The following is a 14,232-nucleotide window of genomic DNA, read 5'->3' as shown; positions in this document are numbered from 1 at the left end:
GTCCACTATGTAACTCCTTCTGTCAACCAATCTGTAAGCCTACAACGGGTAAATACAGAAGGGTATAAAACAACCAGATGTCCGCGTGTTCTCTGACCGGAACCCTGTAGTGGTCAATGTCCTACAACAAACAGCATCTCAGGGGGGCGAATCCCCAACAAATGGTCCTTCGAGCCGGATTTATTGACTACTACAGAAGATGGCATCTGGGGAAAGTTTTACTCATCAGCCTCATTACGAAGAGCAACAGAGTCATGTGAGACATCATCGCGTCCCTAAACATCTTGAGGACTACGTCCTTGCCTATAATCCACAGCGACCTGCCCTTTCCTCCCACACGACAGAGGAGCAGAGAGGAGCAGCGGCCGCAGCGGACGGTAGCCGAGCGGATGCAGTCTCACACTATACCAACTCTGATGACATGCTGAACACCACTTCACTAAAACGACTCGTCAAATCCATCTCTAGGAATGAGAAGGAGGAAGATGCTGAAGTGGTTAAGCTAACACATAAACTCCAGCAGTATGAACTCCGCCGTCGCCGTCGTCAGGAGCTGCTGGAGCACATCGCTTCCTTCATGAGAGAAGAAGAGATCGAGGAGGATAATGACAGCAGGAAAAGCGCCTCACCACCATCAACACCCTCGTCTCCCGTGCTTCAACCTCATCGACTCCTCATCTCCCCCAGCTACTTGGTTTCACCGCCAGAAGAGCGGACCAGGGACGTTGAACCTCAGGCTGGCAGCACCATACCAGGACATATGTTTGGGAGACCAGAGGCAGAGACTGAGGTTAGAACCTACACCCCTATAGCAGGTGAACTGAGACAAAATTCTGTGTTTACCCCAGTGCTTCCAGCCCAATCAGATCGTTGGGGTTCCTCGTATTCTGTAATTTCATCAGGTATGATGACACCTACTCGGGTCCAGCAGAGCTCTACCAGGCCAGAACCACTGCAGTCTCACGCTTCAGAGCTACCTCCCCCCTGTGGTGATGCAAGACGAGTATGTGGACAGTTGAGTGCTACGGCTCCGATACATGAGCCTGCAGCAGTCTCCTACAGCCATCCAGAAGCACAACGTCACCACTCACCACAAGTGATACCTCACGCCCTTTACAGCCATGGCCCACCTCAGTATGCTACATTGCCTTCATTAATTCCACCACCTCAGCAGACTCTATCTGTCCCGAGGGATAACTCATATTCAGCTCATCAGATGCATCTGCCATCAGGTCAGACAGGGATCCCATACAGCCCGGGGTTGCCACACCGCTCCGCATATGGTGTACCAACACCCAAAATCCCAGACTTCTCCATTGACAGCGAAAAGGAGTTTGCTAACCTGAAGCTGGCTATAGATAACCTGCTTGAGCCCCATTCAGAACTGTCTGAAAAGTACAAATACCATGTACTACTTGAACATCTTAAACTGCCCGAAGCGCAGATGATTGGTCAGTCCTGTCGTCACCATCCAAATCCATACTCAGCAACTATGCAAGCCCTGCAGTTACAGTATGGTCAGCCACACCAGCTGGCACAAAGCGAGATAGCAGCCATTCTGACCACCCCAGATGTGAAGCCTGGTGATGCCCACACTTTCCAGAGTTTCGCCCTACGAGTTCACCTTCTGGTGAGTATGCTGCTCTCCCTAGAAGGACCCAAAGGCATGGAGCTAAACTGCTGCTCTCATGTTGACCGCTTACTCAGTAAGCTACCCAAGTACCACAGGGACGGGTTTATTGAGTATCTACAGATGCAGGGAAAGCTGAATAGCACGAGTATCAACCCCTACAACCTGCAAGATCTAAATGGATGGCTTCAAGGCAAAGCTCAACAGCAGCGCTTGTCCAACAGATTAGTGCAGCGCTACCAAACCGGACAACCCCAAGTTACAGGAAGGGAGAAGATCATCCCAAAGAACAGAGGTCAAGGTGCCGCTGTATATCACAGTACAGGGCCCCCTCCGCAGAGACCTTCTAATAACTTCACACAATCCAAGAAACCATTCAAGATACAATGTCTCTTCTGTGACAGCAAAGAGCATTATATCAGTCGCTGTCGCAGTATCACTGAGCAGTCTACAGTTGATCTGGACAAGTGGATAGCAGACGGCGGGCGCTGCTGGAAATGTGCACGATCTCATGCGCCTGAGTCGTGCAACCTCAAGAAACCCTGTAGTGACTGCAATGGTATTCATCTCCAAGTTCTCCACGGTGTAGCACAGCATCGATCCAACATCCCACAGTCAGGAGCCACAGAAAGCAGAATCTACCTGACACCCAGCATCACATCGAGCAGAGTATTGCTGAAAGTTGTTCCCGTCCTGCTGCACAACAAGCACAAGTCTATGGAGACCTTTGCTATCCTAGATGATGGTGCACAGAGGACTATCATCCTACCAGAAGCAGTCCAGCAGCTCCAGCTGACCGGTGAGTCTGAGACGCTTACCTTACGCACAGTGCGGACAGACATTACACAGCTACAAGGGTCAACGGTCAACTTCGAAATTTCCCCCAAAGATAACCCACAAAGGTGCTACAAAGTACAGGGAGCATTTACAGCTGCAGGCCTAGACCTAGTAGAGCAGACTTACCCCACACAAACACTCCAAAGACGACATGCTCACCTGCGAGGAATCCCACTGAAGCCTTTCTTTAATGCCAGTCCAATGGTGCTGCTTGGATCAGATCATGTACATCTGATTACTGCCACAAAGCCGGTACGTAGAGGAGCTAACAGCGGACCTGTTGCCATCCATACCGCCCTTGGATGGGCTTTGCAAGGCGCCGAACGGTGTGGATCTCAGGAAACTAAAGTGGAGCAATGTCTTTTCACCACAGTTGTTCCTCCCAATGACCTCCTGTGCCGAAATGTGGAGAAGTTATGGCAACTCGACGTCCTGCCGTTTCGCAACGAGAAATTGGTAGTTCGTTCCCGTGAGGACCAAGAAGCCATGAATCTCTTAGAAACAAAGACGCAGAGAGTCAACATTGAAGGAGTTCAGCGCTATGCAACCCCTCTCCTGAGAAGAAGAGGAGCCCCTAAACTGAACAGTACAACTCATTCTGTCATAGCTCAATTGCGAGCCACAGAGAAACGACTCAAGAAGGATCAGGAGAAGGCAGATACCTATTCAGAGGAGATTGGCAAGCTCATCCGGGCCGGTTACGTCAAAAGGCTTCTGCCTAACGAAGTGAACCAATCTGAGGAGGCATGGTACCTCCCCCATCACCTTGTGTGTCATAACCAAAAGTCAAGGCTGGTCTTCAACTGCTCTTACAGTCATCAGGGTTCCTCAATGAATGACCAGCTGCTGCCTGGACCCACTCTGGGACCTTCGCTACTAGGTGTCCTTCTACGATTCAGACAGCATTCGGTTGCTGTGAGTGGAGACATCCGGGCAATGTTTCATCAGGTTCGTCTTCTGCCTGAGGACCGATCACTCCTCCGGTTCATCTGGAGAGACATGCACAGCGAGAACCCACCAGATGTGTACGAATGGCAGGTGCTGCCATTTGGCACAACGAGCAGCCCGTGCTGTGCCATTTTCGCTTTACAGCAACACGTCCGGAATCAACAAGCGAGTTATCCTGATGCTCTGCAGTCAGTGCAACAGAGTTTTTATGTGGACAACTGCCTTGAAAGCCTCCCTAACGTGCCTGCCGCCACACACAGAATCAACCAATTGCGTTCTTTACTCGCAGACGGAGGGTTCGACCTCAGACAGTGGGCCAGTAATCAACCTTCAGTGGTAGCTCATCTTCCGACTGAGGCTAGGTCCTCTGCTACAGAGCAATGGCTGAGCCAAAACAGGACAGACCCGCTAGAGCCGGCCTTGGGTCTTAAGTGGAACTGTGCTGCTGACACCCTTGGCTATCAATATCGTCCCATTCAACATGCAGCGTTGACCATGAGGACAGCATATCAGGTACTGGCCAGCCAATATGATCCTTTGGGGTTCATTGTGCCTTTCACTACACGTGCCAAGGTACTCATTCAGCAGCTGTGGTCCAAACAGAGAGGCTGGGATGACCCGGACCTGCCCACAGGCCTCCAACAAGCCTGGGAAACATGGGAAAAAGAGCTACAGCACCTCAGCACGGTATCCATTCCCCGATGTTACTCGCCAGTCTCTGTGGAAGAGGCGGACGCAGAGTACGAACTCCATGTCTTCTGCGACGCGTCCGAGAGAGCATATGGAGCGGTGGCCTACCTCACAGTACAGGTAGCAGGCGACATTCACACATCCTTTGTGATGGCTAGGTCACGAGTAGCCCCCAAGAGGCAACAGACCATACCACGCTTGGAGCTCTGCGCTGCGCTAGCAGGAGCTCAATTGGCCAAGCTGGTAGAGACCGAGATCACGCTCACTATCCGTCAGACAATCCTCTGGACTGACTCCACCACGGTACTGGAATGGCTCCAATCAGACTCTTGTAGATATAAGGTGTTCGTCGGAACCCGCGTATCTGAGATTCAGGAACTTACTGATCGACAAGCCTGGAGGTACGTGGACACCCGGAGCAACCCAGCCGACGATATAACCCGGGGTAAGACTCTCTTGGAGCTGATGGAGCCAGGTCGTTGGAGTCAAGGGCCGCCGTTCCTAAAGCAGAGCACTGAACACTGGCCAAAGAAGCCTGAGCAGACTACAGCAGTGACTTCAACCGAACTAAAGGGCATCACATTCTGCGGCCTCACAACAGTGGAACCTAATGACAATCTTCCTGATGCTGCTCAGTTCAGTATGTGGACCGACCTGGTGGAAGCCACTCGCCAAGCAAGCCAGAAGGCTCAAGGGGCGGCCCAGGGTTTGAGAAATCACCAAGCTGCAAACCCTCAGGAAGCGGAGACCCTTCTGCTGAGGAGGTCTCAAGCCCATAGCTTCCCAGAGGAGGTCACCGCTCTCAAAGCACAGAAACCTGTGCCAAACCACAGTCGCCTGGTGAGCCTGGCCCCAGAATGGGACCCTTTAACCTGTTTGGTTCGAGTAGGAGGGAGGCTGCGAAGGTTGCAGAACACAAGCCTGGGAGAGATCCATCCGATTGTTCTCGATCCAAAGCACCCAGCAACAAAACTCCTTATCAAACACATGGATGAACGTCTGCTACATCCAGGTACGGAGCGGGTGTATGCAGAATTACGAAGGCAGTATTGGATCTTGCGAGGACGACAAGCTGTTAGACAACATCAACTCAAGTGTCCATCCTGTCAACGCTGGCGAGCTCAACCTAAGGTCCCGCAGATGGCGGACCTGCCACCACAGCGCCTGCGGCTTCTCTGCCCACCTTTCTATTCAACAGGCGTCGACTGTTTTGGCCCTTACCTGGTCAAAATAGGCAGGAGGACGGAGAAGCGCTGGGGCGCCATCTTTAAGTGTCTCACAACCCGCGGCATCCACATAGAACTTCTCAACTCTCTGGATGTAGACGCCTTCCTTCTTGCTCTTCGGCGGTTCATCGCGAGGCGAGGCAGACCGAAAGAGTTACTCTCCGACTGCGGTACTAATTTCCCTGGTGCTGAACGGGAACTTCGTGAGGCTTTCGCAGCCATGGAACCACGGCTGAAGGAACACCTGACGGAGTACCAGATCGACTTCAAGTTCAACCCACCTAGTGCCCCCCACTTTGGTGGAGTATGGGAAAGAGAGGTCCGTTCCATAAAGGCCGGCCTTCAAGTGGCAGTTGGGAGCCAGTCAGTCTCTGAAGATGTCCTCCACACAACCTTAGTAGAGGTCGAAGGGATCCTCAACTCAAAACCGCTAGGGTACGTGTCAACTGATGTTGCTGACCCGGACCCCATCACTCCTAACATCCTGCTCATGGGGCGGCGGGATGCCTCACTGCCTCAGGTTGCCTATGCTCCAGCATGCATAGGAAGACGGAGATGGCGACATTGTCAAGCACTTGTGGACCAGTTTTGGATCCAGTTCACACGGAACTATTTGCCCACTCTTCAAACACGGCAGAAATGGCAGAAGGCCGTTAACAACATTGCTGTTGACGCGGTCGTTCTGATCGTTGACCCATCGCTTCCCAGAGCTCAGTGGCCGATCGGGAAGGTTTGTAAGACAGTCCCCAGTCAGGACGGATGTATCAGGACTGCAGAGGTCTTGGTGAACGGTAAGGTCTACACCAGACCGGTAGCTCGTCTAATCCAGCTCCCTGAGTTCAAGGATGATGCTAATGCTGCATGAAGAATTCCCGTTATTACACATTTGCTGTTCAAATGTGGGGGCGGCTGTTGTGAATTCTTCACGGGAGAATGTCGATGCTTTTATTTTGAAGTTTTATTTTGACAGCGCATGTTGTTTCCGCTTCCGGTACCGCGAATACACGCTACGCGACACGGACAGTAGATCCGTTAGATCGAGTCATTGATGATGTAAGTTATGTTGCCTCAATTTGTACTCATCTGCTCACACTGTTAAGCCTGTTAGCTTATGTGTGTTTACTGTGTTCACTGTCAGTGTTATTTCTGTAATGTAGTCGTTCCATAATCGCTCAATGTTGAGCTAAGTGGCTAATCTGGCTAGCGAGCCTGCATTATTCAGTTTGTAATTTGTTTCTGTGTTTATTTCAGAAACTCCATCCATCTTTACGGTCATCTTACTGTCCACTATGTAACTCCTTCTGTCAACCAATCTGTAAGCCTACAACGGGTAAATACAGAAGGGTATAAAACAACCAGATGTCCGCGTGTTCTCTGACCGGAACCCTGTAGTGGTCAATGTCCTACAACAAACAGCATCTCAGGGGGGCGAATCCCCAACAGTACGAGTAGTTTATATGCATACAGTATGAGTAGTTTATATGCATACAGTATGAGTAGTTTATATGCATACAGTACGAGTAGTTTATATGCATACAGTACGATTAGTTTTTATGCATACAGTACGAGTAGTTTATATGCATACAGTACGAGTAGTTTATATGCATACAGTACGAGTAGTTTATATGCATACAGTACGAGTAGTTTATATGCATACAGTATAAGGAGTTTATATGCATACAGTACGATTAGTTTATATGCATACAGTATAAGTAGTTTATATGCATACAGTATAAGGAGTTTATATGCATACAGTACGATTAGTTTATATGCATACAGTATAAGTAGTTTATATGCATACTGTATGAGTGGTTTATATGCATACAGTATATGTAGTTTATATGCATACAGTATAAGGAGTTTATATGCATACAGTACGAGTAGTTTATATGCATACAGTACGAGTAGTTTATATGCATACAGTACGAGTAGTTTATATGCATACAGTATAAGTAGTTTATATGCATACAGTATGAGTAGTTTATATGCATACAGTATGAGTAGTTTATATGCATACAGTACGAGTAGTTTATATGCATACAGTACGAGTAGTTTATATGCATACAGTATAAGTAGTTTATATGCATACAGTATGAGTAGTTTATATGCATACAGTATGAGTAGTTTATATGCATACAGTATGAGTAGTTTATATGCATACAGTACGAGTAGTTTATATGCATACAGTACGAGTAGTTTATATGCATACAGTATAAGTAGTTTATATGCATACAGTATAAGTAGTTTATATGCATACAGTATGAGTAGTTTATATGCATACAGTATGAGTAGTTTATATGCATACAGTATGAGTAGTTTATATGCATACAGTACGAGTAGTTTATATGCATACAGTACGAGTAGTTTATATGCATACAGTATGAGTAGTTTATATGCATACAGTATGAGTAGTTTATATGCATACAGTATGAGTAGTTTATATGCATACAGTACGAGTAGTTTATATGCATACAGTACGAGTAGTTTATATGCATACAGTACGAGTAGTTTATATGCATACAGTATGAGTAGTTTATATGCATACAGTACGAGTAGTTTATATGCATACAGTATGAGTAGTTTATACATTATAAGTAGTTTAAATGGAGACAGAACTGATGAGAAAAGGCTACCAGACATTGTGAGTCGTTAGAATGATCCATCGGCTGAAGCTCTGTATTTAGTGCGGAAATTGCTGGTGTGTCCTTGAAGCAGAGACGGATTGTCCCACGAGCCACGAGTGACACCAGAGGAAGAAGACGTGCCCGTGTTTGGAAGAAAGGCAGGTGGAAGCTTGTGGGAGGGGAAACTCCAGCTAATGAGATCCCGCTGCGGGTTCCTCGCCACGTTCCACCTTCTACGCCAAAACCAACACTGATTACAAACAACAACATGAGCCGGCCAATGACTCCTAAATCCCCCGCCCCCCCCACCCCAGAATGAGAGCGTCCAATGTGCAGTGAATTCTCCCCCCCTCCAAATGTTCATCAAATGTTGCAGCGTGGAGTAGTGACGAGAAGAAGAGCGATCACGCTGACCAGCCGAGCGCGACAGAAGAACACCGCCGCGGTGCATCGCCATGGTAACCAAAGTTAACGGGCCATTCCTCCCATTCTCACAGTATGACGTGAACTCTCGCAGGTACACGCACACACTCACACACACACACAGGGGGGGGTGAATTCGACATGTGGCCACATGCCGCTGCGCCCTCCGCCCGTCACAGATCTTCAAAGCACGACGACTGCGGAGGAGATAGAGACGGCGAATGGGGGGGTCGGAGCAGGAAGGGAGGGAGGCCTTTCCGATTCATCTTTAAAGGACGCTCCTTATTGCATCTTTTATGGCCTTCCTTGGCGCGTGGGGGTTGGAGGGGTCGGGGGGGGGGGACGCTTTATTCCTGTCACTCAGGAGGCTGGAAGCGGGCTTTTCTTCTCCGTCCCTCGGAGAAGAAAAGCCTGGCGGAGGACGCTCGCAGGGTCAGTTAAATGTTTCAGCAGGCGGGGGGCCAAGTACCACGATCGCTTTTTTTTCTCTGTTTACAACAATATTTTTGTTTAACTTTGTAATATTTTATTTTTGTCTGTGGATGTCTTTCCTGTTTTATAGTTATATTTTTTGTAGTAGTTGTGTGACTCTTTATAGATCTTATGGTCTCTCTATTGTCTTTGTGTTTCTCTTTGTAGTTGTTTTATGTCTCGTTTAAAGACATTTTTGTTTCTCTTTGTAGTTTTACGTCTCTTTTAAGACATTTTTTTCTCTCTTTGTAGTTGCTTTATGTCTCTTTGTAGACATGTTGAGTCTCCTCACAGATGTCTTTTCACCCCGGGGTCCTGACAAAAATCACCAAAAGTATCTTGATTAAACACTTCTTCAAAAAAGGCTGAATCTGATGAAGGATCTGATGCTAAATACAACGTGTGTGAACTGTAATCTTCGAGGTGGAGATACAGAGGCCCATTGTATAACATGAAAACCAATCAGAGCTGCAGCTGTAAATATGAAATAATGATGCATCAATAGGATGTTATGAGGCACTCGTCCAGGTTTTATTGATCGGCTGAAGAATGAAGTCTTCACATTTGCTGCATGTGGAAATTATCACTGTGGAAATGTCACGTCGATGAACTGGGTCTTTTTTTTTATGTGTTTTTAAAGAGCAATAAATGGATTTCTTTCAGAATTCTGATTAGAATTCTGAATTAGACAAAGCGAACACGTTGAGGTCTTAACCTTGAGAGGTTTAGGTTTATTAAGAGCGAATCCTCACTCTTAATAAACCATTTCTGCAGGGAGAATTTCTAGACTGTTTGTTCCTGGGAGCTGATTGAATTATTGATGCTTAATTAATATCCCGCTAATCTCAAAGTTTCAGGCCGTAGGAGACACAGTTCAGACTCCGACAATCGTATTTACAGTGCGTTTCATCATCGCTGGATTCCTCGCTGCCTTCACGCCTACGAGCGGAGAAAAACTCTCTCTCCTCAACCGCTGTCGAGCGCAAATAATAATTTACTCTCTCACTCTGAGGAGGAGAGAGAGCGGAGGCTCAAACTTGCAAGTTTTAAATCTGCAAATATTTACAGCCGCGAACGGTCCGTCTGAGACGCAGGATGTGTGACAGGAAAACATGCGACTCGCATCCCGCAGGCCGGCGGCTCTCGACTCAGGACGCCGAGGGTCAGCAGCCAGCTGCTTGCAGCTGTAAAAGTCAATTACAACCTGTGTTCCCACCAATCAACAGAGTGAGCAACTAGCTGGCTACATTTCTGATGCTACTTCGTGTAGTTATTCAAGGTTGTTACAGAATTTCATTTTACGAGAATACAGTTAATTGGTTTCAGTGATTTTCTTGCAGTTGAAATGTGTTTGACGTGTATTTAGACGATATCCTTTAACTGGCTTGTTAAATGTTCACTTCCCATCTCCTCGTTAACTGAGAAGCAGCAGCAGCCAATACAACATGGGAAACGACAAGATGGGAAACGACAAGATGGGAAACGACAACATGGGAAACGACAACATGGGAAACAACGACATGGGAAACGACGACATGGGAAACGACAACATGGGAAACAACGACATGGGAAACGACAACATGGGAAACGACAACATGGGAAACGACGACATGGGAAACGACAACATGGGAAACAACAACATGGGAAACGACGACATGGGAAACGACAACATGGGAAACAACAACATGGGAAACAACGACATGGGAAACAACGACATGGGAAACAACGACATGGGAAACGACAACATGGGAAACAACAACATGGGAAACAACAACATGGGAACAACAACATGGGAAACAACGACATGGGAAACAACGGCATGGGAAACAACGAGATGGGAAACGACAACATGGGAAACAACGACATGGGAAACAACAACATGGGAAACAACAACATGGGAAACGACAACATGGGAAACGACAACATGGGAAACGACAACATGGGAAACGACAACATGGGAAACGACAACATGGGAAACAACGACATGGGAAACAACGACATGGGAAACAACGACATGGGAAACAACAACATGGGAAACAACAACATGGGAAACAACGACATGGGAAACAACGACATGGGAAACGACAACATGGGAAACAACGACATGGGAAACAACGACATGGGAAACAACGACATGGGAAACAATGACATGGGAAACAACGACATGGGAAACAACCGTGTTGTGATTCACAGCCGCTACCTGAGCCTTTAAAGCATTTCCCTCCAAATCATTCAAACAATCCAGCCCTGAATATAAATAAGAAGGAATCTGTGGCCGTTAAGCCTCCACTTCAAGAGGTGAACCGCACAGTGCTGCTACACTTCAACCCTGTCTTCCACTTACACCCCCCCCCCATCTTACCTGACTTTAATTACTGCAGGCACATCACAGTACTCAGCAGGAAGAAATTAATGAGAGGGATGAAATGTGTGATTGCATGCTCTTGGACTCTTTGGGCCATGAAAAGAACACGAGTGGCACAGCAGAGGATGTTGCAGGAACTCGTTATTTCATGACGCATGGCGCATGCACACGATGATCATTCCTGTCCAGGCTGTGCAAAAACCTTTTTCCAACCGCGCCGCTTTTGAACGACGTTGATTATCACGACTGTAACGAAGACACCGGGAAGCAATTATCAGTGCCGGGATAATTGTGCCATTAACGGGCGGCTGCTTGGACACACAAATCCAACACTTCATATAAGCCCGTCTCACTTAAGAGTTCACACTCCGCGTGCAGACGAAATGCAGGCGTGTGAATTTAATCCCAAAGGGAGACGTGAGGCTGCAGTTCACAGACAGGAAGGAAATGAGGAATGTTTGCGGAGGTCTGCCGGGAACCAGTCAAATTATTTATTCAGCCATAACTCTTGTGTACCTGATTGCATGGGAGCAGGAAAGTCCTCAGACTGAGCTGCTGCTGCGCATGCACACAGCTTCATCACTTTCCTTTCAGTATAGACAGAGTAAATGGATGGAAACAGAATCATCCCGGAGGAAATCCGATGGGCCGCACAGGAGTGTGTCATCGGTATACATTTGAAAGGAGGCCTACCTGAGGGTGAACTGCTCCACAGTGGAGTTGGGCATCAGGTAGAGGAAGATCCTGAGGGTCTCCCCGGGCTTCAGCGGCTTCTCTGGCAGCCTGAGGAACATGTTCTTGTCCAGCTGCTTGTCCACCAGCAGCTGCTCTTGGCTGGCCTGGTAGAGGCTGATGCTGCCGATGCGCAGCAGGGGGTGCTGCGACGGAGGCTCCCCCCTGGACGCCCCGCCGGCCCGGTGGCCCGAGCCCTCGCTGCACTCCCCGTCCGGACTGGGCCCGTGCAGCGTGTAGTAGAGCTCCGCCTGCAGGGTCTCGCCGGTGAGCCCATCCAGGAGCCCGTCGGCGGAGCCCTTCCGCCGACCCAGCGGGGCCACGTTGGCGTTAAACCAGGGGGCCGGCAGCTCCAGCTGGGCCAAGCACTGCGCCAGGTTGCCTTTCATGCGGCAGGAGGTCTTGATTTCGCGGACGTCCCGGAAGGCGTGCAGGCGGACGCAGGGCAGCTGGTCCTGGGCCTTGAAGTCGTCCCAGTCGCGCCCGGCGATGTAGAAGAACACCTGGACCACGGGGTTGTTGGAGAAGACCCGGGCCTGGACAATGAAGGCCCTCACCTTCCAGTTGACCGTCACCCGGCCGGGAATATCCAGCGGGCTGGCTGGCTGGAGCAGCTCCTTGGACAGGGCCTGGTCCCGGGCAAAGGGCCCGAAGCTGATGTTGATGGCGGGGAGGTCTTTAGTCTGGAAGACCACGAAGCTCTCCGAGCGCTGCAGCGGGTGTCCCGCGCTGGGGCCGCCGCTCCCCTTGGCGACGCCGCCGCCAACCGCGTGTCCCGTGACCCGAGCCTCCCGCAAGAAGAAAGCCAGTTGTGCGTTGGACATTTTGAAGTTGGCGGGGAGGTAGACGTTGGGCGGCGAGGGGCTGGCGGTGACCGCCGAGGAGCCGAGGAGAGCATCGGAGCTGGTGGGGGAGATTTTACCTGCAAGAGCTGTGAAGAGAGGAAAAGAGAAGAGAGGTCAAGCCTTCTGAACGACAGCCTCACATTCTTTTCAAACAGAAGGGGTTAATTAGATAGAGAGAGAAGAGGAGGAGGGTGGGGGGGGTCAAAGAGTGAGGTGCAAGCAGGAAGTCACAGAGGTGGACGAGGGGGCGAGAAGCTAATCAGATGACAACCGGTCGAACATGCAAAGCATCCGGAGCAGCAGCAGCAGCAGCAGCTGTCCGGTGGTGGAACAGGTCGTTGACGTGTTGGAGGCGTGAGCTTCACCCGACGCGTGGAGACACATTCAATCCGCCGTGCTGCTGCTCGACAAGAGACACAAACTCTCAGGGGGGGGGGGGGTGAGGCTGTGCCACAGGATAAAAAAATGTGTGTTTGTGTTTGAGTAGAGCACACACTGGTTATCCATCGCATTGCACCGGGGACAAAAAAACGAGTCAACAAGTTACGACAGCTTAATCAAAGTAGGGCAAAATCACTGTGGAACAAACCGAATAAATGTGACATACTTATCAAAATTACCCAGAGCTGAGCACATAAACATAGTTGCGTGTCCCCGTGGTCCAAATCATAGATTAAAAGTCCCATATTCCAAATGGTTTTGTCATTGAAATTGCATCCTTTGAATCTGGAGAAAATAAAACAAGGCTGTGAATTCCCCCCCCCAAAAAAGGAAAAGCCTCTTCAAAAGGCTTGTTGCTCAGCAGGAACTCCACAGAAGTTGGTGCTTCTTCTTCTTCTTCTTCTTCCACTGGTTCACGATAGCAGAATAAATGAGGGTTGTAAAAAAAAAAAATAAGAACGAAAGAAAGAAAAAGGCGAGCTCTTTAACTGTTCCCGCTCTGGCGTGGAGGGGGGGGGGGGGGGGGTCGGCGGAGCGGTGCTGCTGTGATCGCCCGTGGTCAGGTCTCTCGGTGTGTGAGAGCCCCCCAGCGCTGCAGCTCGGCTCCTGTTGGACTGAGCGGCGTGACGGACAGCCACAGCCTCCTCCTCCTCCTCCTCCTCCTCCTCCCCGGTTGGTGGGCTGTGCGGGAACTAGAGACAAAGCCTCTGACGCCGCCCCCATCTCGCCACACCTAGTCCCTGCTCTGTAATCAGCATACGAGCTGCCGGTCAGAGCTGACACACACACACACACACACACACACAGTCCTCAGAGAACTCGACTCGAAACCCACACAAACTCTGACACACATATGGAGGCAAAAGAACTAACACCCTCCAGCTCGATTCATCCTCTCCCCCCCCGGACGTGTTGAGGCAGAGAACTGATGTGTGTGTGTGTGTGTGTGTGTGTTTGTGTGTGTGTGTGTGGGGGGGGGGGGGGGTGGGGGGGGTTGGAT

General features: G+C 49.4%; 1 protein-coding gene across 1 annotated transcript in view; it reads right to left on the bottom strand.

Annotated features, from left to right (window-relative positions):
• tmem132e (transmembrane protein 132E) overlaps nucleotides 1-13,747 on the bottom strand; it is a 55,902-nt gene extending 42,155 nt beyond the window's left edge. The window contains exons 1-2 of the mRNA XM_062558211.1: nucleotides 13,399-13,747; nucleotides 11,908-12,877 (exon numbers count right to left, since the gene is read on the bottom strand). Of these exons, the coding sequence (XP_062414195.1) occupies nucleotides 11,908-12,877; nucleotides 13,399-13,477 (1,049 nt within the window). The 5' untranslated portion in view covers nucleotides 13,478-13,747. The remainder of the gene's footprint in view (nucleotides 1-11,907; nucleotides 12,878-13,398) is intronic.
• Nucleotides 13,748-14,232: the final 485 nt, after the last annotated feature.

The sequence above is a fragment of the Pungitius pungitius genome, chromosome 16 (assembly GCF_949316345.1).
Source record: "Pungitius pungitius chromosome 16, fPunPun2.1, whole genome shotgun sequence".
Classification (NCBI taxonomy): Eukaryota; Metazoa; Chordata; class Actinopteri; order Perciformes; family Gasterosteidae; genus Pungitius; species Pungitius pungitius.
Note: the sequence above shows the minus strand (reverse complement) of the source record. Positions and strands in the feature narration are given on the sequence as shown.